The sequence below is a fragment of the Mirounga angustirostris genome, unplaced genomic scaffold, assembly GCF_029215605.1.
Source record: "Mirounga angustirostris isolate CCGP_5_RB_7025 unplaced genomic scaffold, mMirAng1.0.hap1 SCAF_2, whole genome shotgun sequence".
In the NCBI taxonomy this organism is placed as follows: Eukaryota; Metazoa; Chordata; class Mammalia; order Carnivora; family Phocidae; genus Mirounga; species Mirounga angustirostris.
Genome location: NW_026991710.1, coordinates 159,356,757 through 159,384,410, shown reverse-complemented (window position 1 = coordinate 159,384,410; position 27,654 = coordinate 159,356,757). Strand labels below are relative to the sequence as shown.

The window sequence follows — 27,654 nt, the reverse complement described above, 5'->3', positions numbered from 1 at the left end:
TAAAAAAAATAATAAAAATAAAAATAAAAAATAAATAAATAAAAATAAAACTGGGCCTTCTGGCTGGCTCAACCAGTAGAGCATGCAACTCTTGATCTCGGTGTAGTGAGTTCGAGCCCCATATTGGGTGGAGAGATGACTTAAAAATAAAATCTTTTGTAAAAAAATTTAAAAACTGAGAAAATTTAAATTTATTCCCTTAAAAATAACAATAAGCCCCATTACATGTCAGCATAAGTAATGTTTTTTTAAATATTTTTCAAAAAAATTAATGAGGAAAGTGGCTTTGTTTTAATGTCTGGCCCAGAAGTCAGCTGGATTCTCTTACCCGCATCTGCACCCAGTCTGTCATGGTGTCACAGGTCCAGTAACCCCTGGACAACCCACTGTACCCTCCTGTCAGAATGCAAGTAGAAGGGCAGATCATGTTTCAGGATGGTGTGTGAACAGACTGCAGCCTTGGGGAAATGCCACCCTGAAGGGTTCTGAACTTTCAGATGCTCTCCTTAGAGATAAAAACATTTTAACATGATGCCTTAGAATAGATTGGTTCCTAGACATTTCAGTCCATAATTCTTATTCTGAAAATCCCCATTTTTCTCTTATCAGATGCCCATCTGCCCTTAGGTGCCTTAATCCTGACAAAAGTCTCCATGGCATGTCACACTGGCATTTTTTGAAGAGTTGAGCAAAGATTTGATAAGAATGAAAGCTAATAAGCTTTCTGATTTCAGCAGCCTGGTGTGATCCTGTGTGTGTGACATAAATTGAATTTAGAGAATGTCTTGTATCCTGGTTCTCACACTGAGCATTACAACATCATGCCTGAGTCTAATTCACTCATGATACGTCAAAATGATAGTTTACCTGTTCTCACATCATCAGAATAACAAATGACTCACTTGTAATAGCATTTTATTCATTCAATATTTACACACTTTCATTCCAGTATGCTTTCTTTTGCGGGGGGGAAGGTGCAGGGAAGAGGTAAAGGGATGAAGTCACGGGTAGCATATCTGCTCTTGGTCTCTGGAACTTTTATCTGCCCATGGACATTGCCCTTCATGTGTCCATTCCCTTCATGGCTCTGTGAGAAAAAAGATTGAGAACCACGGGCTTAGTCCAGTCTCCCTCATTTTATAGATGAGGAACTGGGACTTAGAAAATAAATTGCTTTACTTATGGTCTCACATAAGTTTCAAGGAAGACCATTACCCCAGTGCCAGTGTTTTCTTTTGTTTTGTTTTCCCACTATTTTTAAGCCAATTACTAGTTCTGCCTTAGTCTATAGTCTTGGTGGACTGAACTTTTAAACCTTCCAACCATCATTCATACTCATTCTTCAGCTGTGGTTCCTGTGGGGCAGAAATGGAGAATTCTGTTCTCTCAGCAGAGCATTGAGCCTGCAGAGAATGCCTTTCAGATAGGATGGGTAAGGAGAGGAGATACATAGGACTATTTGAGGGTAGGTTGGGTTTTCTAGAGTGACCAGGATATCCTGCTGTTGAGAGAATCATTGCTCTTCTTCCTCTAGGGTGCTCCAGCTGATGAACCTAACAGATTCTCGCCTGGCTCAAGCGGGTAATGAGAAGCTAGAATTGGCCATGCTGAGCTTTTTTGAACAGTTTCGTAAGATCTACATTGGGGACCAGGTGCAAAAATCCTCTAAGGTAACAGGATCTCAATTGGCTCCGCTTGGTTCTCACTTATGTAATTGCTGACTGAGAAACATCTGATAGCAGTTCAGACACAGATTTTAGTATTAGGATGGTCCAAATGTCTCTTCTTCATCCGTAGAATTTTGAGAGATTCATTAAAAAATTGGGTCCATTTCTGTAATGTTCCACGGGCTTAACAGATGGCCAGTCAGAACATCTGTTGGTTTCAACATTGGCAATTCTCAGCCTCTGTACATGAGTTGATGTTCAGAACAGCAGAACGTTTTGACAGTCTTTGTAATCTCAGGGTTGAAGGGGACTGATAAGATAGCTCAGCATCTTTCCAGTATCAAGTAATACTTAGAAACTAGCTTATTATCCCTTCAACAAAGACCTCCTCTACACTTTTGTCCATTTTCTTCCACATCTTACCCCTGAATAAGGACAAAAACAGTGTTGGGATGTGATTTTTCTAATCCATATTTTCTGATTACTTTCTCTTCCCTTAACACAACACCAGCTGTACCGCCGACTCTCAGAAGTTCTGGGCTTGAATGATGAGACTATGGTCCTAAGTGTCTTCATAGGAAAAATGTAAGTGTTTGGCTTGCCATCAGCAAGAGTCCCTTGCAATCCTGTTGCAACTGTAAAATGTGATCTTGGCATTATGCTGCCAGTGCCTTGGTATTCCAGCATTGATCGTTTGCGTCAGAAAATTGTGCATTTGAGTGTGTGACAAGCTGTGCTTAGAGATATGGCCCGGCCCCAGAGCATTCCAGGCTTGTACAGGCAAGGATTTAATTTGTTCATGTGGAATCTCATCTCTAGCTTCTGGAATCACCAGTGAAACCCTGTCATGGCATTAGCAAAATGGACATCTCTGCCCCAGTGATTGGTTCTCAGCCTCTCACCCAATCACCCTGCTGCCAAGGATGCCCAGAGTGGGCATTCACTTTCTGGTGCTGATTTCCACTAAGTGTGCCCCCCCTCAAGGAGGAGAGCCCCACTTTAAAACAGGCTTTTCCTCTCAAGAAGCATCCACACCCTTTGAGAGTCTTGAATCTGCAAAATCGAGTGCTATTTGAACTGTCTTCAAAGTTGGAGCTCCTAATTGGCCCTTTTTCGTTTGTTTTGTTTTTGTTTTTGTTTTTTAAGTTATGCCCCTTTGTTCACATTTTCCCCTTTTTAAGAGCTCAGTATCTCAAAGCACACACTAGGAGCCTAATATTTTACCCAGGGCTGTGTGCAAAGTGACATTTTGCCCCCTTCTAGCCATCCCAATCCTAAACACTCATATCCATGAGCTGGTTAATAATTTAAGATGCAAAAAACAAAGGGGGTCTAAAGGACTCTGCCAGCCAAGAACCCGGAAGCAAGGGCTACTAGAATTCTGCAGCTGACAGTGGATGGTGCAGGTGCAGAATTGCATACGTCTGCATGTTATCACTGCCGCAGAAATCTCTTACCCTTGCTGCAGAAATCAGCCCTGGAGTGCCCCAGAATTCCAAGGGCCTGGGTATGGGCCAGTGTAGCTTTGGAACCAAGTAGTGAAGATTATCTGAAGGATAATTTTTCTAGTCAACCAAATGTAAGTACGGAGATTTTATACCCATTTTTTGTGGTTGTGATGTCTGTGAATTGGTGATGCAGATGTGTGGTGACTCTTGATGGATGATTTTCTTCTTCTCCCAGCCCTCAAGGAAACCAGGCAAATCAAAAGTGTCTCCTGCTTTTTTTTTTCTTTTTGTCCTCCAGCATCACCAACCTGAAGTACTGGGGCCGCTGTGAACCGATCACCTCCAAGACACTACAGCTTCTCAATGACCTCTCCATTGGATATCCTTTTCTAAGTCAGCTTCTGTGCACAGCAGGAACTGTGGCTTGCCATGGTCTTAGAAATCATGACCTCCTGCTGTTTTCACTTTCATTTCGTTTTATATGTGCTCAAGTATCCTCCATTCTCCTAGGAGCCAAAGGCAGTACCCACACAGAATCCAGGGATAATTGCAGACTCCAAATATGAGCCATCCCACAAACCATTTCTACAGATTTATCCCTGGTTATCTCTAAGATCCAGAAATGCCCAGCAGATCTGTCCAATCAGTATATACTCTGTAGCCAATATTTTTACATCCTCAGTGATACAGAGTCCATCTTGATTGTTTGTCAGCCTTTTGGTAGAAGCAGCCTGATTACAAGCTCTGCAAGAAAAGTAGTGGCTATACTCCCTCTTGACTTTGACTTGGACCAAGTCTGCTATAAAGTTTGAATTGCTCTGAGACAGCCTTCCACAACCAGGGGTCTGCAGGAGACTAAACCCTATAAAAATGAGTGACTTTTTTTCTCAGTTATCCCAGAGATTGTACATAGCTAGTACCATTCTAAATGCATAGGAGAAAACTTAATTCACCACACACAACTGATGCCTCAGGCAGGGAATTAGGGCTTACTTCACTCTTAGAAGCCCCAGTGAGAAAAGCTACCCTAGGATATTCATGATTCTTGGGGGAAACTGCTGGGTTTTATCTCTTCTCTTACAGATGAGTTTGGTATGGGTATTCTGTCATTGATCAGTTAAATACTGCTTAGTAGAGAACACATCTTTTTTCCATTTGGCAGGTGTCATTTTCAAGTGTCTAAGGAAAATAAGATAATCTGGGTATGGAACTCATAGTCAGGAAAGAAACTGTACTTACTTTATCCTAGAAAGCTGCATTCTGCATTAAAGATTCCTCATTTGTACACACTTTCCTTGACCTTCTTTCTTTGTCTTCACATACAGTAGTGTAAGGAAACTAGTGAAGCTTAGTGCGGTACAGTTCATGCTGAACAATCACACGGTGAGTGATTTAGCACCTCTTCCTGGTTCTTTCCAGCCAGCCACACACACACTTCCTCAGCCATATAAAGGGGGTGTTTTCATTTGAGGTCCATAGTGCCCCCCAAGCCAGAGACTGCTCCCTGACTCCCTTCACACTGCCAGATCACACTTAACTGGCATCTGAGTTGTGATGATGGTGCCTACTGTTATTCATACGAAGATAAATTAGTTGTAGACAACAACAATAATCCAAAAAAAATTTTTTTAATCCCCCTCATACTCTTAAGAAGACGAGATAGCCATTAGCTTGAAAAGGCTCCATAATTCTGAAATTCCTGGCTTGCCTTCTGCCTGTGACCCATGTCTTTATCTTTTTAACTTGTCTTCTTTTTTTCAATAGAGCGAGCACTTTTCATTTCTGGGTATTAACAATCAGTCCAATCTGACAGACATGCGGTGTCGGACTACCTTCTACACAGCACTTGGGCGTCTCCTCATGGTGGATTTAGGTACTGCAATAAATCCTAGAGGCTCGTGCAGTAGTCTGGCACTGTGCTAAATTCTTACTTGAGCATAGAAAACTGGATGTTGGGGAGGTCTTTCCTGTTGTTTCAATAGTAAGAGAACTGTCTGAAATAACAGTCTGATTTCACCAAGAACACACCATGCTATCACGGTCCCTGTAACTGGAAGAGAACAGTATGTGCCAGAAGTTTCATCTGATGTGCAGTGGATTTAAAACCTATTCATATATCTCCTCTGCAAGTTAAGAGAATTGAGAATCCTAAATGCATCTTGTTGGCCAGATAACCCCTCCACCCCAAATGAAGGCGCAACCCACCTAAGACCATCAACAGAACCTTCCATGCCCCAGTTCACTAGCACATGTGAACCCACAGGGCTGAAGAACCTTTCTAGCTCTATTGTGATATTAGCAGTTTTGGGTCAACTAATGACTGAAACTCAATGCTGTCATCCTCATTTTGAGCTGTTTATGTTTAATCCTACTACATAACATTAAAAACCTAGCTTTATGGAAGATTAGTGAAAAGAGAAGTGTGAAGAGAGCCTCCACAAGCACCTGATTCAAGTATGAGTCTCATCAGGTTCTCATACACCAGACTCAGTCCTTTCTCAGCTGACTGTTAGTTCTCACTTAAGAAGTAAATAAAAACAAAGTATCTTGTACACATACAAACCTCTGGTATTGTGGCTCGGTGTCGGAAAAAAAATGTGGACGTCCCTGGACTGGATGATTTCTGCCTCTTCTAGTTTAAAAATTGATCTATTTACATTTCATTCTGAATTTACTACTAATACCTGTGGGGATTAAAGGGGCCCACTTGAATTATCCTTGGGTCTGCTCACCTTTCAAACCATCTTATTTTCCTTGCATACACAGCTTTGAGTTTTTTATATTGGAGTCACAGCCTGGGTTGTTTCCCTTACAGGAGAGGATGAAGATCAGTACGAGCAGTTCATGCTGCCACTCACAGCAGCGTTTGAGGCTGTGGCCCAGATGTTTAGCACTAACAGTTTCAACGAGCAAGAGGCAAAGGTGAGTCCTTCACCCACTGGCCAGCTTCTGCTTTCTGGCAACCCGACAGAGACTAGATTAGCTAGCACTGCAGAAAATAGTGCTCATCCATACATTTTCCACTGATTTCACTTTTTAGGTAATCTCTTGGACTCCTGGGATTTTGAAATAGAAGAACCAGTAGAGACATACAAAGTCTTATTTTTATGCCGAAGTGTGTTCTTAAGCAGCACTTAGAGGAGTTTTTGTCTACATTTTCAAATGTGGTAGCATAAAGTTGTATATTTTTCTATTACCTTTTTAATCTGTGTTGTATCTTCAGTTATGTTCCCCTTTCATTTTTAATACTGCTTATTAGTGTTTTCTCTCTTTTGATCTAGATCAGTCCTGCCAGAGATGTGTTTATTAGTCTTGGCAAAAATAAGTTGGGTTTTTTTTTGGCTTTATTTAAACTCTGTTTTCTGTGTTTTCTATTCTATTTCTACTCTTTATTTTCATATATTTTCCTTAGGGTTTCTCCGTTGTTCTAACTTCTTTTCAGCCCTCCTTCTTTCCTGATGTAATCATTTAAAACTATAAATGTCCCTCTAGGTATATTATTCCACACATTGGTTTTGGGTGTTTTTTGTTTTTGTTTTTTTAATTGTAAAAAAAAAAAAAACGTAATGTAAAATTTACCAGCTTGACCATTTTTAGGTGTACAGTTGAATAGCATTAAGTATACTAACATTGTTAATGCTCTAAGTCTTCAGAGTCTATAGTTTTTATATGTAACGTTTTCATTATCATTCAGTTTTTTGTATTATCTGATTTCCATTAAGATTCCTTCTTTGACAGGAGTCATTTAGAAGGCTTTGTGAATTTCCATATATATGGAATTTTAAAGTTACTTTTAGTTATTGATTTCTGGCTCTCAGAATTATCATTTCTTGATTTTTGCTCTCTTCATCTTCACACACACCTGCTTTCCTTATCTGTAGGTCTCTGCACCAAAACCAGAAGACACTAGGCTATTAATATTTGTAGGACTTTATTGCAGTGTCCATAATGACACTGAGGCTGAATTACAATCACCAGATACCAGGAGTATTGCCCCCAAAATGCCAGGCTTTACCTAATATTCTAAAATTCTGTTTTCATCCTTAGAAAGCCTCTTAGTTTTCTGTCTCCAAGTCATCAGGGAAGTCAGAGAGCAACACTACTTTGTCCAGCTCTCTCTCTTCTCTTTATACCAGTGTCTTGAGTTAGATACCATTCAAAGCTGAGGTTAGTGTGGAGCATGGCAGTAACTTGAGCTAGAATACCAGCCAATACCAAGGTTAACTGAGGGATATCAGTGAATAGCCGCCCTTTTCATCACTTTAGTTCCATACAAAGCAAGTAAAATTAATGAAAAGAACCATTTTGGCCATGAACTACAAGCATGATCCATGTCTTTGTTAAACTTCATGTAATAAGTCTTTTAGAGTGACCATGTCTTAGACTTGGAAACAGCTTATGTATCAGTTTAGGAACAGAACTTTGCTTAAAGCAGGCTGTTATGTTAGCAGAAGCGCAATCATTTTTGACAAGTGAATCAGGACACCCAAATGTGCCATGTCCTTGAGCCTGTTGATGACTGTTAGCTTTTCAAAGCAGTCTTACTGCTTTTCAAGGCCCGTAAGACAAGTAAAAGTTCTACTGAGAAAAAGCAGTGGATTTGGAGTCTTGATGGTATGAGTCTTAACCCTGGCTCTCTTACCACTTAGCAGCGTGACTCTGGGCATGGTATCTGACCTCTCAGGCTGCGATCTCTTCTATAAAAGCGTAACTTCACAGCTCCAAGACTTGACCCATCAGTCTTATTTCCAGGCACCCCAGCCAGAGGGGCAGGTAACCTGTAGGCTTCTTTGTCTTCTCCCAGCAGGGTCTGCATTTGATCTCCTGTGGCACCAGTGCCTTTGTAATTAGTTGTGGTACTGGACCTTTAGGATATATAGTCCTTCTGCCTCTTGTGTAAATGTTTGGCCTTTTTTTTTCTTTTTTTCTAACTCTTCTTGAATCCAGCTTTTTTGCTTTTCTGCTTTTTACAAATATGAATTATCACATTAGTGTCTTAAAACTTTATCAACCTCTTGTTTTGCTGTGATGGACCAGGAATCATTGCTTTTTCTTAGTATATAACAAGCTTCCAAAACTAATTATCCAAGTGAAAAAGATCCCATCCTAGTATGGAAGAGATCAGTTCAGAATGTCTGGGAAGGAGTATTTGTTGAATGATAGAAGAATTTGATTACACATTTGTGACATCCCCATCAAGTAGTTATATGTTTGGTTTTTCTTCTATTTTAATATATTTTTGCCTTCTACTACAGCGAACTCTGGTTGGTCTCGTAAGAGACCTGAGAGGGATAGCTTTCGCCTTCAATGCCAAGACCAGCTTCATGATGCTGTTTGAGTGGATGTATCCTAATACAGATCGGGAAGGCTTGCCACTGAAAGCCTTAACTGGAGTGTGGATGGGCAGTGGAGGCATCAGGGAAGGGAGAGGGGGAGGATTAGGGAGGCAACGAAGGCAAGGACTTGTGCCCAAAGACCTGCCCTGTGTCTCGTAAGCTGCCGTTCCACGGTGGCCTAATAGCAGAGGGCTGCCTGCTCAGGTCAGAGAGACGGGGAAGTGAGTGCAGTCGTTTCCCACGTTCTCTTCTGGGTCCCAGATGCAAATGCCTGTGGAAATGCTGCACATGAAGTTTGCTACAGTCAGAAAAAAGAGACGTTTCAATCTACTAAAATAAGACAGCTTTCCTAGGAATGAGAAAGTCTAACCTTGTTGAATTCATAACCTTGAACAAATCCTTTCAAAGCTGAGTGCCTCTGTTTCTCCAATAGTTATATAACAGAAATAGCTTATTTCCTATCATGTCATAGAAGGGAAAAGAAGATAAATTAACAATGAGATACATTATTCTCTTCAGAACAAAGTCATTATGTAAATGACAGTGCATTATTATATGCTTATTACAATTCCAGGAGCGCACAGTCACCTTAGCACCTTCGGGTTAAAAGACTGCAAGATTAGCAAGCAGAAGACAGGCAGTTGGAGAACTTTCATTTGACAGTTTGTGCTTGGCCAATGCGGAGAGATTACTTTCAATTCTGTACCTTTCTGGATTTAGAATTCTTCCTTAGCTTTTCATGTACAGATATCCATCCTACATGCCAATTCTCCAGCGGGCAATTGAGCTCTGGTACCATGATCCAGCTTGTACCACTCCTGTGCTCAAGCTGATGGCTGAGTTAGTTCATAACAGGTAAGCTGGACGAAGATTTTCAAAGGACACAACTGCCCTTTTATATGAGAGAATTCTGGGACGATAGATTTTAGCTCGTGTTTGGTCAGATTGTGGAAGATAATAACATTTCACTGCTTTCAGAATTTGAAAAACGTCTCTAAAAGTTAATGTGTATATATATGTTTCGGTTTGTTTGGAAGAAGGGTGTCCCAGCCACACAAAGTCATAGCTGCTTGCAGGAAATAAGTCACTTTGGAAAGAGTCTCAAGATAACCCATTCTTGGGCGCCTGGGTGGCTCAGTTGGTTAAGCGACTGCCTTCGGCTCAGGTCATGATCCTGGAGTCCCGGGATCGAGTCCTGCATCGGGCTCCCTGCTCGACGGGGAGTCTGCTTCTCCCTCTGACCCTCCTACCTCTCATGCTCTCTGTCTCTCATTCTCTCGGTCTCAAATAAATAAATAAAATCTTTAAAAAAAAAAAAAGATAACCCATTCTTGGGACGTCTGGGTGGCTCACTCTGTTAAGTATCTGCCTTTCGCTCCTCAGGTCATGGTCCCAGGGTCCTGGGATCAAGTCCTGCATCGTGCTCCTTGCTCAGCGGGGGAGCCTGCTTCCCCCTCTGCCTGTAGCTTCCCCTGCTTGTGCTCTCTCTCTCCCCCTCTCTCTCTGTGACGAATAAATAAAATCTTTAAAAAAAAAAAAAAAAAGATAACCGATTCTTACGAGAGGTGAATCTGGCAACCAGTATTCTGACTTTCCTGCCCACATATAAAAGTTAACATTTAGTAATGGTGTCATGTCCACCACATTTCAAAGTTCACATTTCAGAGAGGCAATTGAGAGTAATGCCAGACGCATTAGGATACCCTGTTTTAAGAAAGGTGTCTGTTCGGCAAACTGCAGCTGGATGGGTAAAGACTTACTTAAGAAGAAAGTAAGACAGACTTCCAAAATACTAAATTTTAAATTTACCCAAGAATTCAGGGATGGAGGAAAATAAAAATCCACCCCCTTGACTTCACTAGAATTTCGGGTCCGTGTATCTGCCTCTCATGGCACTTCTAAGAGAATTAATTTTTAAAACTACTTTAGTGAGGGGTGGGTAATACTCAAAGAGCCGATAGCCTCCCGGGAGCCTCACAGTCAAGAGTTATTCATTTCCAGAATAGATATTTGAGAGCGTCTACTCTTTGCCAGCCACTTTCCTAGCCGTTGTGCCAGACAAAACCTCTCCCCTCTTAGATGTTACATTCTGGGAGAACAAACAGTAAAACAAGCATGGAAAATGATTTCAAACAGTAGGAAGTGCTATGAAGAAAAAAGTTAATAAAACAGGGGAATTGAAGGAGAGGAGGGAGAATCGACCTCTCAGAGAAGGTGATGTTTAAGCTGGGATCTGAATGACAAGAGAGATTCTGGTAGCCCTGCAAAAATAAGGGGAAAGAGTGATCTAAACTGTGAAAACTGCAAAAGTCCTAAGATGGGATGAGTCCTAAGACTGGAGACAGAAAAACGCCACAGGCTGGAGCTTGGTGAATGAGGGAGGCCGTGGGAGGGGAGGGCTCAGACAGGCAGGCCGAGGCCCAGCCCTGTAGTGACTTAGTCCAGCAGGAGTGAGGAAGGCACGCACACTCTAATGCCAGTGGGAAGCTGCTGAAGTATTTGAAGCACGGGATTAAAATGACCTTGTTGACATTATTACCATGTGAAGAAGGGGACTGTAGAGGGGCAAGAGTGGAAGCAGAAGAACATACAGGAAGTGGATAGATTCAGGGCATGTTGTAGAGCTAGACCTTGATGGATCCAATGTGGGGAGGAAAGGAAAGAAGAATCAAGAAGGACCCCTGGGGGTTTGAGGCTTTAACCAACCAGAGTCAATAAAAAGACCAACTAGCAGCTCATTAAAAGGTGGCGCAAACCAAAGAGGTGCTCTGGTCCAGGGAACAGTCAGGAACTCAGAACTCAAGTTGTTTCAAACGCTTGCCTCACCTACTTTTCTCTAGTAGCAGTCCCAGTCCCTTCACCTCTTTTCTTCTTATCAAGTGGTAACAACGTTTGTACCCTCCCTTAGTTGCCACCGAAGCTATAAAGGTAAACATAGGTTAATGTCTGAAGGGTCGTGATTTAGTCCTTCTAAGAAATGACTCACAGAAGCCATACTTTAATCAAAATGGAGAATTTTAAGAAAGTAGTTTCATCTGCTGCCTCACTTTTCTTTTCAGTGTTTTCAATTTGAGAAGCAGAACTTGAGTCTAGCATGTCAGTCTTCAAGATAGAAGCTCTGTCACTAGTTAAATATCTTTAACTTGGTTACTCTACATTAGGATAGGTAATCTGCACATCTTAGTGCAAAAAGAATCACCCAGGGTACTCAGATGAGAGCCTGAAGTTCCCCAGTCTTCCAGTAGCATACCTCTGACTTTCTCTGCCTCTGTGTTCTCTGCTCAGATCCCAGCGACTCCAATTTGATGTCTCTTCCCCCAATGGCATCTTACTCTTCAGAGAAACCAGCAAGATGATAACAATGTATGGTACGTGCTTTAGAGGAGCAGAACCTTGAGGGTGATTTCCAACTCAGTCACCACACTGTATGCAGTGTAGACTAGCCCTGGCAAGAGCCAGGACAGTATGACAGGGCCCCTGGCACCAAGGGCCTTTCGAATAGGAGGGTTGAGTTGGTGACCTAAACTGTCAGTAATAATGTGGTTGAATAAATTGTATATATCACGTCTGTCTACTCAGGCAATCGCATCCTGACACTAGGAGAGGTCCCAAAGGATCAGGTCTATGCACTGAAGCTCAAGGGCATCTCCATCTGCTTCTCCATGCTGAAGGCAGCCCTCAGTGGGAGCTACGTCAATTTTGGAGTCTTCCGTCTCTATGGAGATGATGCCCTGGACAATGCTCTACAGACCTTTATCAAGCTGCTCCTCTCTATTCCCCACAGTGACCTCCTGGTAAGTGTTAAGCTTTATTGACAGGATCCGAGCCCCTCATCATATTCAGGTGTTTTTGGTTGTTTTGGGGTTTGGGTTTTTTTGTTATTTTGCCTGACACTATGATTGAATGTTTCTCTGGAGAACTATAAGCTAACTCCAGTTAGCTCTTTTGTCTTCCCATCTGAAGGGAACTGAGCTGTTTCATTTAAGATCTTACTCCCTGTTGGGGTGCCTGGGTGGTGCAGTCAGTTGAGCGTCCAACCGTTGGTTTCAGCTCAGGCCCTGATCTCAGGGTCATGAGATTGAGCCCCACGTTGGGCTCTGTGCTCAGCGGGGAGTCTGCTTGAGATTCTATCTCCCTCTCCCTCTGTCCCTCCCGCTTATGCTCTCTCTCTCGAATAAATAAATCTTTAAAAAAAAAAAAAAAAAGGTCTTGCTTCCTGCATATTGAGGTACACCATGCCTAAGTTGATTTCTGTCCTCTTCTCCCACAGGACTATCCCAAGCTCAGCCAGTCTTACTATTCACTACTGGAAGTCCTGACCCAGGACCACATGAACTTTATTGCAAGCCTGGAACCTCATGTCATCATGTATATTCTCTCTTCCATTTCTGAAGGACTTACTGCACTTGGTGAGCACATGGATTGTTTGGTTTTTACCACTTAACAGAAAGGGAGAACTTTGCCCCAGTATCTGAAAGTGTTACTGCTTTGGGGTATATGTATGACTCATGGATACATTCTCATCCAGAAATACTTATCGACCCTATCCTGAGGACCAAGCACTGTGCTAGGCACTAGGGGTACAGTAAGTATTAATAACCACAGTCCCTGTCCTTTAGGAGCTTTTTATCTGGTAGATGAAACAGACATGTAGACCAGTGCCTATTTACTGCACTTACCTACTTCCGCACCACAGTGGGGGTGAGGAGGGAGTGCTGTGAGAGCTATCAGGAAGAATACCTAAACTTCTGGTGTTGAGAAGTGGGGTCAGACAAGGCTGGCCAAAAGCACTGATAAAAAACCATGGGCCAAAAAGCTGCACAGGCGTTAGCAGGTTAGTGGGGAGGCTTCCTAGCAGCAGGAACAGCAAGTACCAGCAGCTGCAGGCAAGAGAGAGTCAGGAAATCCAGATGCCCAGCACACTGGTGCAGAGAAGCCAGAGAGGAGTGGGCGGGGCAAAGCCGGAGACCACGCAGGGGCCCTCATGCGCATCAGGGTGTTGGATTCTTTTTTTTTTTTTTTTTAAAGATTTTATTTATTTGAGAGATAGAGAATGAGAGAGCACATGAGAGGGGGGAAGGTCAGAGGGAGAAGCAGACTCCCCACTGAGCAGGGAGCCCGATGCGGGACTCAATCCCGGGACTCCAGGATCATGACCTGAGCCATAGGCAGTCGCTTAACCAACTGAGCCACCCAGGCACCCAGGGTATTGGATTCTAACCTGAGGACAGTGGAGGCTATGGAAGGCACTCACACAGACAGCTCCACAGGTTTTTCATCCTACTCCACCTGGTTCCTTGTCAGCCCTTTTGTTCCTAGGCTACCATCAAGCAGTCTCAGTAGGTATGCATGTATTCAGAGAAAGAATACATTTTTTTATATTAGGCTGAGCAAAACAAATAGGAAGATTAAGTCACCTGTAAGATAATCACGATATATTGCAAGTGCACATAGAATGACTTTTGGATTGCCTGCTGTGGTGAATTACACCTCCATGCCCCTTCTTCCATAGGCATTTACTTCCAGCAGGTGCAGAGCCATACCTAGGACATCCAGCGAAGGGCTCCGACCCTGCTCTGGAAGGCTATTTTATAGCTTCTTGAAAATCGAGGGACCTCTGCATAAACAGAAACAGAAGGGCTGACTCTTTTAAGGGTTCATCCCTTAGTCCTCTGGCCTGTGCCTCACCTCGTCAGAGCTCTGTCCACAAGCCGTGCCACAGCATCCCCTTTGTAAAATGCGTAGATGAGTCGCAGCTTCCCCTCCCAACCCTTGCCCACCACACTCCCCGCAAAATGCTTCATAGATAAAGAATACGGTACCTCTAACAGACTCTAAATGTTGATAGACGGTATGAAGCTGGGTTTAATGACCTCCCCCCAGTAACTCAGACTTCTTGGATTCTCATCACAGCTTGTGCAGTTATTAGCAGTGTGATCTGGAGGCGAGTCACATAACCTCTTCAGACTTTGGTTTGTTAAAATGGAACAACTACCTCCCGGAATTCTCAAGAGGGTAAATTAGAGATAATACCTATGAAGTCTTTAGCAGAATATCTGGCACAGTAGAAGTACCTGCTGTATGTAAAGTATTCGTTATTTTTTATGAAGCAGAAGACATGCATCTGCACCACATTAAGCAGTAATATCGATATTAATTAATATATTGTCTATTACCACACACTCACTTTCAAACTTAGAATTGGGCCTTGCTATATGATGAGGGTGAGAGGTCAACAGAAAGTACCCAAACACAGGCCTTAACTGAGCTGGGGACAGTTCCCAGTCTGCTGGGGTACCTCTACCTCTACCTCTACAGGCTCTCAGCTAAGGGCAACCCCTTGGCTGCCCACATCACCATCAGCAGCTCCATACCCCGGCTCTAATCCACCCCTCCCTCTTTCTTCCAGACACCATGGTATGCACAGGCTGCTGCTCTTGCCTGGACCACATCGTGACATACCTCTTTAAGCAGCTGTCACGGAGCACCAAGAAGAGGACGACACCCCTGAACCAGGAGAGTGACCGCTTTCTGCATATCATGCAGCAGCATCCAGAGATGATCCAGCAGGTAAGGAACGTGAGCTTTAGGAGGCAGTGTGGGGTGTCCGGCAGTGGAAGAACCTCTGAGAGGAGAGGCCAAGCAAAATGGGGAGGCTGGCATCTCACCAGCCTCATGCTGCCGAAGTGAAGTGTATGCCTTAAAATTGCAGTGGATTTTGAGTTTGCTGAGTAATCATCAGATATTAAAAAAATCTGGGAAGAAAAACAGGTTCTGAATCGTTTTTCCGAGCGTCACACCAGCCCCTATGCCTCGGACCTGTGCTCCTTCCACGATGACGACTGTGGCCACCCGTTGCCATAAACGGAGCCTGAGTTAGCAGTTGCCAGCTGTAAGGCTTGTACTCCCATCTGCAGAGTGGCCACAAGAGTACGGGATAAAAGGAAATAACTGACCACACAGATCAAACCATATGTTTGCCATTGCTTTATTTGTATGAGGCATCTTTCCAGAAGGAAGATTTGCCTTGGGTAGCTTACACACTAGATCACTGCCTCAGATGCTCCATTTCCAGATGCTGTCAACGGTGCTGAATATCATCATCTTTGAAGACTGTAGGAACCAGTGGTCAATGTCCCGGCCCCTACTTGGCTTGATACTACTTAACGAAAAGGTAAGAGAGCCATCTCCCTGGTGCTCAGAGCCAGAAGCATGGGTAGACACATGTTTGGCTATAGGAGAAAGGCTATAGGAACACCCCACGATGGTGAAGCCGAGGGAAAACAGCTCATTTTCTGAGCATGTACTGTTCATGCTTTGAACAGTACATAATCACTGAACTGTTAGAAGTCAGCATGTGTGGCAATTCAGACAAAGGATGAGGAAGTGTTACTAGAAGAGAATATACCTGGAGAGCAGACCACCAATGACCTAAATTCTAGTTCCAGCTCCACCATAAACAAACATAAGTCTAGAGAGTCCTGTAAAAGAACCTGGATCAGGGGCACCTGGCTGGCTCAGCTGGTAGAGCAAGTGACTCTTGATCTCGGGGTTGGGGGTTCAAGCCCCACACTGGGTATAGAGATTACTTAAAAATAAAATCCTTTAAAAAAAAAATAGAACCTGGATCAGATGACCCTTAGAGTGTTTACAAATTTAAAACTCTGACTTTTAAGTAAGATAAAGATACATTATCTTGCAGCAAATACTTACTTGAATCAAAAAAGGTACCCCATTTTGGTAGATAATTCTGTGTTTTGGAGAACATCCCTTCAACCTTGCAGATGAGGGAGGGCTAATCCCTATCTCCTCTCCTTACCCTGTCTCACTCCTTGCCCCACAGTATTTTTCTGACCTAAGGAACAGTATCGTGAACAGCCAGCCACCAGAGAAGCAGCAGGCTATGCATCTGTGTTTCGAAAACCTGATGGAAGGCATCGAGCGAAATCTTCTTACGAAAAACAGAGACAGGTGAGTGTAGGGGGCCCTGCAGAGAAGTCCTAGGCAATTTCTCAAGTCATCGAAACAGGGGAGACTCCTTAAGAGTCTTTTTTTTTTTTTTTTTTTTTAAGATTTTATGTATCTATTTGACAGAGAGAGACACAGCGAGAGAGGGAACACAAGCAGGGGGAGTGGGAGACGTTGAGAAGCAGGCTCCCCGCTTCGCTGCCAGAACCTTAAGAGTCTTTTAGAGAAGGGCGCCTGGGTGGCTCAGTCGTTAAGCGTCTGCCTTTGGCTCAGGTCATGATCCCAGGGTCCTGGGATCGAGCCCCGCATTGGGCTCCCCGCTCCGCGGGAGGCCTGCTTCTCCCTCTCCCACTCCCCCTGCTTGTGTTCCCTCTCTCGCTGTGTCTCTCTCTGTCAAATAGATACATAAAATCTTGAAGAAAAAAAAAAAAGTCTTTTAGAGACCACCTTAAAGCAGTGCTGTCCAGTAGAAAAGCAGGCCACATACGTAACTTTGAACTTTTTAGTAGCCACATTAAAAAAAGGTAAAAAGAAACAGACAAAATTCCTTTTAATACATTGTATTTAACATATGCAGATTATCATGTCAATGTGTAATCCATACTTAAAAACTGAGAATTTTAACATTCTTTTTATTGTACGAAGTCTTCAGGGTCCTGTGTATTGTACACTTAGCAGGGCATCTCAAGTCAGATGCTAAATATTCATTTGAATTACTTGATTTGTATTAAGATTTCATAAAATTTACAGTTGACAAAGTAGATTCCCATATTCAGGTATACCAGACATACTTAGAAGTTGTCTAGTTGTCAATTGAATATCAGGCTTTTCTGAATTAATGCTTAAATTTTATTTTTTTTAATTAATTTGAAAAATGGTATTTTCGTTTAAAATTAATTAAGGTACAGTCGGGGAACTGAATTTTAACTTTCATCTGATTTGCTTCGGTTCTTCAGCTGAACTGGGCACACTTCAAGTGCTCAGTAGCCCTGTGTGGCGAGCGGCTGCCGTACTGGACAGCAGCACGGTGCTTTAGCACAAGTGTCCGGCATTAAGCACTGAGTGAGAGGCTCGTTCTCTTCAGGCCCTCACTTTGGGAGGGTTACTTCCCACCTCTGTCAGATCCCTTTTGTGCTGCCGTGAGCCCAAGGTGGCCCTCAAAGCCCCAGATTTGACCAGATCTCAAGATCTGCCGCAAGGTTGTCAGGTTGAAAGGGTTGCAAAACTAGCCCAGCTTCCCCTTAAGGTCTGAAGACTGAGGTTAACTGACCTTAGAAACAGATGCATACGTTCTGCCTCTCAGTAGCCGCTTCGCTGCCAGAAATGTCTTAGTCCAAGACCTTTCCCCTCCACCCTCCTCCCCCAACCTACATGCATCCCCTCTGCAGGTTCACCCAGAACCTGTCGGCATTTCGTCGAGAAGTCAACGACTCGATGAAGAATTCCACTTATGGCGTGAATAGCAATGATATGATGAGCTGACACCTCCTTGGACTCTACCTGTACAGAGCAGCGCCCTTTGGTCTGGCCCAGAGGGGCAAACAATTACAAGGGAGAGGGCCTGGCTGACCCTGGCTCCCTCCTCCAGGGGTATGGGGAAAATGGCAGAGTCACCTGGCTACTTCCCCAGGGAATAGGGGTGTGAGTGCACTCACTAGGGGGCAGGGCGCTGCTGGTTCCTGGGGGTTGGGTGGGAAGGGTGGTGGGAGGAGATAGAGACACAAATGTGTGAGACTCCAGCCCCTCCTCCTGGGGCCACCCCAGGGGGCGGGGGGGGGAATCCCCAGTGTCCTGCCACAACCTGCCTTGTATAAACATGTACATTTTTTCATAACATTTTGAACAAGGTTTATATTGACTCAAGTTTAAAAACAAAAAGTGTGACTGAAAAATTTTTACAGAGTCTAGTGCACCAATGCTGATGTGAGGGGTTGTGTATGCGAGTGAGGAAAAAATGTGTATTCTGGTGGCCTGAAGCTTTACTGGACGAGGATGTGTGAACGTGCAGAGATATATTTAGTGACACAGTGTAGAGAGGCAAAAAAAAAAAAAGTAAAAATTCCAAATGTATATTTTTTCTTATTGCCCTTTCCTTGCCCCCAAAATTATCACTTCCTGTTACTGTATTACCCTTGTTATTAGGAACTCTAAGCCATGTGGAGCACCATCCTTCCCCTTCAACCATAGATGCTGCCCTAGGTCCCTCGGCCTCTTGCAGTAACAGACAACTCCAGCTAAAAGTGTTTGGTGTTCTAGCTTCATCCTTTTTCCCACTTTGCTTATCCTCATCCTCAGACAGATGCCTCTTGCTTTTACAAGTCAGATGTAATTCTATGATTTAGGGTTCTCGGTCTCTGTAAAGGTAGAGACCAGAGAGAAGGAATTGAGCCAGCTGCTCTCCTGGTGAGCGATTTGGATGAGTCCACCAGAGGCCCAGTTGCGTGGCCCGTAACTTTGAGTCTTCCCCAGCCCTTGAGGCAGTGTGTGTGGATGTGTGCGCATGGATATTTATATATGTACCCTGCACTCGTGAATGTATGAACTGGAGGAAGTTACTACAGTGGAGGGGTTCTTAATAACAAGGTCTGCCTAGCATGAAGTATTTAACAATCTCCCACCCCTTTAAAAATATACATTTTTATAAAATGAAAACCATAATAAATGTTTTGAATATTAAAAAAAAATTAACCTACAGAAGAAAATTAATGGAGAAAGCTATTTGCCTTGTACTTTTTCCACAATTGCTGCCGCTAGTTGTACGCATCTCTAGTTCAGCTCTTGCCCATGGGACACTCATCATCAATTAGGTTTTATCTTTATTTCTCTCCTCTGCCCCTAAAAACAAGCCTGTTAATTTTTTTTTTCCTTCTCCTCTGGCGACTGTGTGGTGAATCCTTTCTTGCGTGATCAGGTTGCGGATAGACTTGTAAGGGTGTTTGCTGCATACAGTGTAAGCATTGTGACCGCCAATAAACTTCAATGGTTTCTACTGACCTGGCTTCAGCAATCAAGTCTAGTGTGTCTATAGGGACATGTCTCACTCTAAACACACAAAGATGTTTGAAACATGCATTCGTAAAAGCCAGTGGATGACAGGTGCCTCTCGCCCTTGTAAAATTAGCTTCTCATTCAACTAAGTCTGACTCGATTTCTTTTACAAATATGATTGTTTTAGTTGAGACAGATCTATACAGATAGATATACAGTGCTGCTGGCCACAGGTAGAAAGGTGAAGCCACTGGGCTGCCTCTTCTAGGTAATAACATGGCAACCAGCAGAGAAGTAATAATTGCAGAAAGCCCAGTTTTGTTAATGTTCCTTTTTTTTTTTTAAGATTTATTTATTTAAGAGAGAGCACACAGGTGAGCAGGGGGAGGGGCCAGAAAAGAGGGAGATAAGCAGACTCCCCACTGAGCGGGCATTGTGACGTGGGGCTCCATCCCAGGACCCTGAGATCATGAACTGAGCCAAAATCAAGAGTCTGACGCTCAAATGACTGAGCCACCCCAGCGCCCCTTTGTTCATTTTCTGACCTCTGCCCTCTTACGAGGGCTGGGCTTCACTCGTGAGACCCTGACAAGCTCAAGGATAAGTTCTCTCCCTTGCACCACTTTGCAGGCCTCATGGGCCAGAATTCTCAAATGAAGAACACTATAGTTAATGAGGACTATTTGTCATCCCCATACTATGTAGTACCTAGACATAAGAGAACTTAATTGCCAGGAACATTGTATCTGTGTCTGTATCTTAATGTAGATTTATATCCAGTGAATCACAGGCTCTAGAGTGCTACTTAAAAAAAAAAAAAAAAAAAAAGATTTATTCACCTTAGAGTGTGCACAAGTGGGGGAAGGGGCAGAGGGAGAGAAACTTCCAGCAGACTCCCTGCTGAACTCGCATGAGATCACAACCTGAGCCAAAACCAGGAGTCAGCACTCAACGGACTGAGCTACCAAGGAGCCCCTAGATGCCTCTCTTGCCCACCTTATCTAGATATCCTGATACCTTTTCTTTGCTGTTTCAGTGTCCTGCGGACTATCTTGATCCTAAGTTATTTTGAAGGCAAACATTTGTATTCTCAGGGCTAGAAGGCAAGTAGAATTGATTCATCTTAGCCAAGTCTGTCTTTAAGCCTAAGAGAAATATAAAATGGTCAGGCTTCATTAATAGGCAAAGCACTCCAGTCACATGCCCCAGTGACCTGGAATTCTAATTCTGTAGTAAATAAGATAAAATTGTAAACAACTTTCTCACGGGTACTTGAAGAACCCCTCTCCCCCCAACTATCTTGAGATGCTGCTTGATCAGCAAAACCCCAGGCCCCTCCTTTCCCTTACACAAAAAAAAAATTTCAGAGGCAAGAAACTCACCATAGATGGTGGCCTCCTCGTTGCAACCCTAAGTGCAGTCCAGTCATGACAAACCACCATAGTTAAAATCTTCCACAACCACATCAAACTTTTTAAACAGTGAAGGTGTTCCTTTCTTGGCAGTTAAAAGAAGGGGCACCCAAAAAACAGCCAAGTAGGAAAATTTTTTCTGGTCAAATTATCAGCAATGTAACATGATCCATCCTTTAAAAAACCAGTTATCTTTAAACATTGGTTTCTGCCAAGAAGTCATGTGGAGGTTTTATTCAGTTAAAACATGAGTTTATTAGTTTCTAGGCTATCCTGGGCACTATGGTTATCAAGTCAAGTGTCTTTACACAGTGTTTCCTGACACAGACTGTACCTTACACGTTGACAAAACACCTGAAGTCTTTGTGGCAGATTACTAAATTGTATTATGGATGTACGTGTTTTTTTGTTGACTCTGCCCAAATAAGGGTTATTTATTCCCAGTAAAGTATAAATCAGAGGAAGAAGAATTTGGCCAAGGGTCAAATTTTTACATTTTTAGATTTTAAGAAGTAATGACTTTCACCCAATTGTTAATTTTCTAATGACAAGTGACAACCTACTAAGAAATAAGAGTTTTATATTCTGCAAACATGAACTTTTCTTAAGAACTTGTGTTCTTTTTTTCCACCCAAGTGGAAAAATGTTCTAGCACCTTATGAAATTTCAACCACGTGCAGACACAGACCACCTTCCAAAAATATTCACGGTCATGAGGTAAGAGGAATTGAGTGTAGAGAGCCAAAGCACCTCTCTGTATCCTATTTGCCACCAGCCAGCCCTCCCCCCACCCAAGATTTTTGGCTAGATCTACAAACACACCTAAGTTGTTTTCTAATGCGCCAAAGTGCCAAAGCAAAAAAGAAAAGCAAAGATAATTACAGGGAACCTGCAAAAGCCATAAGTCTGATAATAAGGCCTTGAAAAATGTAAATGGTTGTGACTTTTAAAGTCCTACTTTAGATATTTCAAAAAAAAAATTGAAAGGATAAAAATGTACATACCAACCATAATTAATACAACTGCCAATTAAGTGCTAGGTAATGTCTTAGGTCTTAGAATTCTTGCCTCTTGTACTTTTCTCCTGGGTCCATTACATCTATTTTGCATTTTTTAGATCCCCTGGAATTCACTGGTCAGCCACTTTGGTGTATTTCAGGAGCAGTGGGTCAACTAAACAAATCAGCTGCCAGACAATGGGACATCGTAGGAGTAGAATGGAGGATGGGATCAAGCTTAGACTATTATCCCCCTTCCCCAAAAAACCCTTATGGTCTTCACGGCAGCCTGACTGCTGCTGTCTGTTCATTCATCAAATACTTAGTATCCACTTCAGGACAAATACCTTTTTGATGGTCAGCAACAGAAAAGGAAACTCACAAGCAAAAAACATCGGCAAGGCAAATTCATTTCCACTCTTCGGCATAAAATCCCTCAACAGTACAAACTGACTCCAAAACATAGTGAACAGTACTTAAAACACTTACACAAGCACCATACAATTATATTTTTAACTGATAATCATGAAGACAGACTTCATAATAGACTTAAGCATACAGCATCACCTAATGGGCCAAACCACCCCATTATCAGTTACAAAAGACTGAAGAGTGACCAGTGGGGAATCTCCTAACCCTTGCTACTGGGTAACAAATTAAGTCCAGGCATGTCTGAATTCAAGGTTTGAAGGACAACCAAACTCAGGAAAAAAAACTGACTCCTTATCTGAAGCTCAGAGGGGCCACTATACAGAGTCTGATATTGTAAAAGGGTGGGCGAATTTAAGAGTAGTATTCTCAAAGCCAGAAAACCCAAGCTCTCCTCAGCTCTTAAAGACTCATTATACTGTGCAATGAAGGTAAAGCAAACTCTAGAAGCTGAACTAACTCAACTGGAAAATCAATGAAAATGAAACCACTTTTAAGAGTATAGCAGACCATTATCGTTTTTATTTATCAGAAAGCCCATGCCCCACCCTTTAACACCTGGCAGTCTGGGATAGGTGCCACAAAGCAAATCAAGTTACCAACTTTGCCAACCAGACTACAAACGTGCAGCAGAGCCCTTCCATTCAACTACACATCTGCCACTGCCATCTCTGCCTCCACATCCTACCTCGTCTTTCCCCCGTCTGCACAACCATCTCTTCTCAGTCTAAATTTCCATGCCCTTTGCCCATCTACCCTTTTAAAGACCCAAAGTAGAACCCCATTCCCTCTCTGAAGTCGCTCCCTATTGTCCCTGTCCCGAGTCTTACAGCCTACTCGGGTTTATTTGAGATACTCCTAATCCTCACTCTCCCCGCCTCAACAACCAAAATGTGCTCCTTACGAGCGGGGACCAGATGGTAAGGGGACCGTGAAGAGAAAGTAGTTGGACTAATTTGGGTGAAGGCCCAGCGGACAGGGCCCCCGGCTGCCTGGTGTGGGCGAGCTAAACGCAAACGTCGCCACAAGCCTCTGCTGAAAGGAAAAGAGCAGAAGCTGCTGACAGCTCCCTGATCTCGCGAAGGAAAACGGTAGAGTTCACTCCCGACCCCCCACTTCTGCCGCCAACAAACCGCCGCGCCCCGGAAAAGGTTCCGCGCGTTCCTTCCGTCCCCGTCGCGTCTGCGCACGTAGGTCCTCTCTGCCGGCGCGTCTCCTCGGCGCCACCGTTCGCTCCGCCTCCGCTGCCCTGCGCAAGCGCAGTCGTGACTCCTGACTGCGTTCTCGAGCCCTGGGCGCCGGGGCTGGAGGGATCGTTCTTGGGGAAGGTGGAGTTGGGCTACGGCGGCCCCTGGACCCCCACCCAGCCGTGTGCCCGGTAGGGGTTCGAGTTCACGCGTGCCATGGCCTCACACCCAGTGTCCGCGGTAGTAATCATAGAGGCACTGTTCAAGGACTTGGTCCCTGGCTGGGAAGGACTCTGGAGTGGGCAAACGGGCTGAAAAGGATGATCGTTGGCGGCTCAGTATACCCTGGGAGTGCGAAAGAGGGCCTCCTCCTTCCCCCACGTCGAGCCCTAGCAGAACGAGTCATTAGGAAGAAGGCAGGGAAGAACACTCACAGTGCAAAAACACCGAAGCATGAAACCTTGTACCTTTCTAGAAGTTGCAAAAATAGCACGGCTGGAGGGAAAAGTGTAGCTAGCTCTGTACGTGTCTGCTGGTTGAGGGGTGGTGCACCAGAGGTTGGGATTTGATCCGAAAAGCCTCAAGTTTCCAGAGGCTACATTACAAAGCAGGCTAATGACCAATCTTTGTTGGATCTACCAGCTGGTGGGTAATGAGGATTTGAACCAAGACCCAAGACAAGGACTGTTGGGTGAGAGTTGAGAAAGACTAGAGAGATAGGGGGTGGAGGTTGGAATCAACAGACTTTGGATGTAAAGAGTAAAGGATAGAGGATTCTGGTAGGATTCCCAGGTTCTAGAATGGAGCAGCAGCTGAGTCAAGGCAGAGGAAGCATGAAACAGTATGGGGATGAGTGCAGAGCTCTTGGTGAACCTGAATGGAACTCTGATCTAAGGAGACTTCCCTGCTCTTGGACAAAACATCAGAAAACAAGGAGGAACACTTCCCAGTAATTTTATAGAACAAACATCTCCCTTGATACCAAAACCAAAGACATTAAAAGGAAAAAAAAAAAAAAAAGCCTTTAGACTAATAGACCTCATAAACGCAAAAAATCTTAAAATATAAGCAAATTAAATCCAGGAATATATGAAAAGGATAATACATCATGACCAAATGGGATTGATCCTAAGAATGCAAGATTGGTTTAAAACATTCAGAAAACCAGTAAATGTAATTAGCTGTATAAACGAAAGAGAAAAAGCTGATCATCTCGATAGATAAAGAAAAAGCACGTGACAAGATTCAATACACATGAAAATTCTCAGCAAATTAGGAATAGAAGGAAACATTCTTTACCAATTAAAAGCCATCTACGAAAAGCCTACCACCAACAGAATGTAATAATGAAAGACTGAACGGTTCCCCTAAAAATCAAGAACAAAGAAAGAGTACCTCCTTTACCACATCAATTTAACATTGTACTTGAGGTCCTAATCAGAGCACATAGGCACTTAATTAATTAACTAATTAATGGTTCACAGATCAAAAAGAAGTGAAACTATTCACAGATGTCACGATTTGGGGCTCAGAAAGCTACTGGAACTAATAAGCGAATTTAGCAAAATCACAGAATACAAGGTCAGTATAAAAAACCAACTATTTCTATATACTAAAAATAAGCTATTAGAAGATGAAATTTCAAAATATATACTATTTGTTCTAGCATCCAAAAAACATGAAATACATAGGAATAAATTTAACAAGCTATGTGCCAAACTTGTACACTAAAATCTATAAAACATTGCAGAGCACAATCTTTAAACAACTGGAAAGATCATAAAATGTTCATAGTTTGGACTCAAAATTGTGATGTCATTTTCTCCCTAAATTGAACTATGCATTCAACAAAGTCCCAATAAAAATCCCAGAAAGTTTTTTTGTAGAAACTGGCAAGCTGATTCTAAAATTCATTTGAAAATGCAAAAAAAAATCTAGAATAGCCAAAACATTTTTGAAATAGAAGAACGGAGTTGGAGAGCTCCCCTACCTGATTTCAAGATATACCATAACGCTACAGTAATCAGTACTGAAGTGTTGGCACTAGGGCAGACAGATCGATGGGACAGAAAAAAACTCCAGAAATAGACCAATATGTACATGCTTAATTCATTCTCAACAAGAGTGCCAAGGTATTTCAATAGACAAAGGGTAGTCTTTTACAAAAATGGTGCTGGAGTAACTGGGGATCCACTTGAAAGAAAAAAAGAAATGAACCTCGACCCTTACCTAACACCACACACACAAATTAACTTCAAATGGATCACAGATGTAAAAGTCCAAACTACAAGATTTCTAGAAGAAAATTTAGGAGAAAACTTTCGTGACCTTGGGTTAAGCAAAGATTTCTTCGAATACCAAAGCCATGCGCCATAAAAGGAAAAAATTTATTGGACTTCATCAAATTTTAAAATGTCTGCTCTTCAAAAGATGCCATTTTAAGAAATGAAAAGACAAGCCATAGGCAGGAATAAAAAAACCTTTGTAATGCATATACATGACCCAACACAGGTATCCAAAGTGTATAAAGAACCCCTACAATTCAGTAACAATAACCTAAAATAGACCAATTTTTAAATGGACAAAATATTTAAACAGGTATTTTGCAAAAGGAGATACACAAGTGACCAGTAAACACTTGAAAAGATGCTCAACATCACTTGTCATCAAACAAATACAAATAAACAGACGTCACTATATACATCCGCTAGAATGGCTAAAATTAAGAAGACTGACAATGCCAAGTGTTGATGATGAATGGCCACTGGAATTTTCATACATTGCTGGTAGAAATGCAAAATGGTACAGGAATTCGGAAAATAGTTTTACAGTTTCATATAAAGTTTAATATATGCTTACAAAATGATCCAGCAATTCCACTCCTAGGTATTTACCAAAGAAGAACTAAAACATATATCCATGTGAACAAAGACTTGCTCTCTAATGTTAATGGCATTTTTATTCATAATATATGTCTAAAACTAAAAACTACCCAAATATCCATCAAAGGGTGTATGAGTCAGAGACGTATCACAAGGAATTGGCTCATGCAGTTATGAGGGCTAGCTACAGGTCTGAAACCTGCAGCGCAGGTCATCAGGTAAAGCAAACTGGAAGGTCTCTGGCAGGAACTGAAGCTGCAGTCCACAGGCAGAACTTTTTCAGGGAAACCTCAGTTCTGCTCCTAAGGCCTTTCAGCTGATTGGATCAAGCCCACCTGTATTACTGAGAGTAATCTTTATATAAAGACAGCTGATTATTGGTGTTATCACCTCTCCAAAGTGCCTTCACAGCCACATCTTCATTAGTGTTTCATTGAGTAAGTGGGTATGATAGCCTAGTCAAGTTGACACATAAAACTGACCAGCAGGTGACTGGGTATACAAATTGTGGAATACTACTCAACAATAAACAGAACAAACTACTGATAGAAGTAACGGTATGGATAAATAAGCCTCCAACACATTTTGTTCAACAAAAGAGGGCAGACGAAAAGACCCTGTAGGATTCTACTTATTTGAAATTCTAGAACAGTCAATAATGATCCACAGTGTCAGAATAGGTAAGTGCTTGCCTGGTGCCAATTAGACATTAGGGTGAGGATTCTGACTGCAAAGGGAAACAAGAAAACTTGGGAGAGTGATGGAAATTATAACTGGACTGTGGTGGGGGCTACCCAGCTATATACATTTGTCAAAATTCATCAAAATTATGCACTTTTTAAAAGATTTTATTTATAAGTAATCTCTACACCCAATGTGGGGCTTGAAACTACAACCCTGAGGTCAAGAATCACTTGCTCCACTGACTGAGCCAGCCAGGCACCCCAAATTATACACTTTAAACGAGTGCATTTATGTACATAAATTATTTCTCAGTAAAGTTGATGTGTTAAAAAGGGGGGGGGGGGGAGCTGATTCCTGCACAGCAGAAGCTCCAATCAAGGTTCCAGAGAGATATGTCAGTTCCTATAGCACTATTTTTGGAAAAGACTATCTTTTCCCTATTGAATTACCTTGGTACTTTTGTTGAAAAGCATTGAACCTTATATGTAGGTGAGAAGTTTCCTGGATGGGCGTGGAGGATAAAAATGCAATCAGATCAACTATACTTCATGAAAGAGAGAAAGAAAAAGAAAGAAAGAAAAGAAAGAGAGAAAGAGAAAGAAAGAGAGAAGGAGGGAGAGGAGAGGAGGGGAGAAAGGGCAGGAGAAGGAGAGGG

At 42.7% G+C, this 27,654-nt stretch overlaps 1 protein-coding gene across 1 annotated transcript in view; it reads left to right on the top strand.

Moving 5' to 3' along the window:
- XPO7 (exportin 7) overlaps positions 1-19,408 on the top strand; it is a 39,751-nt gene extending 20,343 nt beyond the window's left edge. Inside the window, exons 14-28 of the mRNA XM_064585438.1 lie at positions 1,535-1,670; positions 2,179-2,252; positions 3,414-3,497; positions 4,438-4,498; positions 4,880-4,988; positions 5,931-6,037; positions 8,371-8,459; positions 9,199-9,306; positions 11,737-11,819; positions 12,031-12,245; positions 12,722-12,860; positions 14,861-15,021; positions 15,527-15,625; positions 16,295-16,422; positions 17,808-19,408. Of these exons, the coding sequence (XP_064441508.1) occupies positions 1,535-1,670; positions 2,179-2,252; positions 3,414-3,497; positions 4,438-4,498; positions 4,880-4,988; positions 5,931-6,037; positions 8,371-8,459; positions 9,199-9,306; positions 11,737-11,819; positions 12,031-12,245; positions 12,722-12,860; positions 14,861-15,021; positions 15,527-15,625; positions 16,295-16,422; positions 17,808-17,901 (1,687 nt within the window). The 3' untranslated portion in view covers positions 17,902-19,408. The remainder of the gene's footprint in view (positions 1-1,534; positions 1,671-2,178; positions 2,253-3,413; positions 3,498-4,437; positions 4,499-4,879; positions 4,989-5,930; positions 6,038-8,370; positions 8,460-9,198; positions 9,307-11,736; positions 11,820-12,030; positions 12,246-12,721; positions 12,861-14,860; positions 15,022-15,526; positions 15,626-16,294; positions 16,423-17,807) is intronic.
- Positions 19,409-27,654: the final 8,246 nt, after the last annotated feature.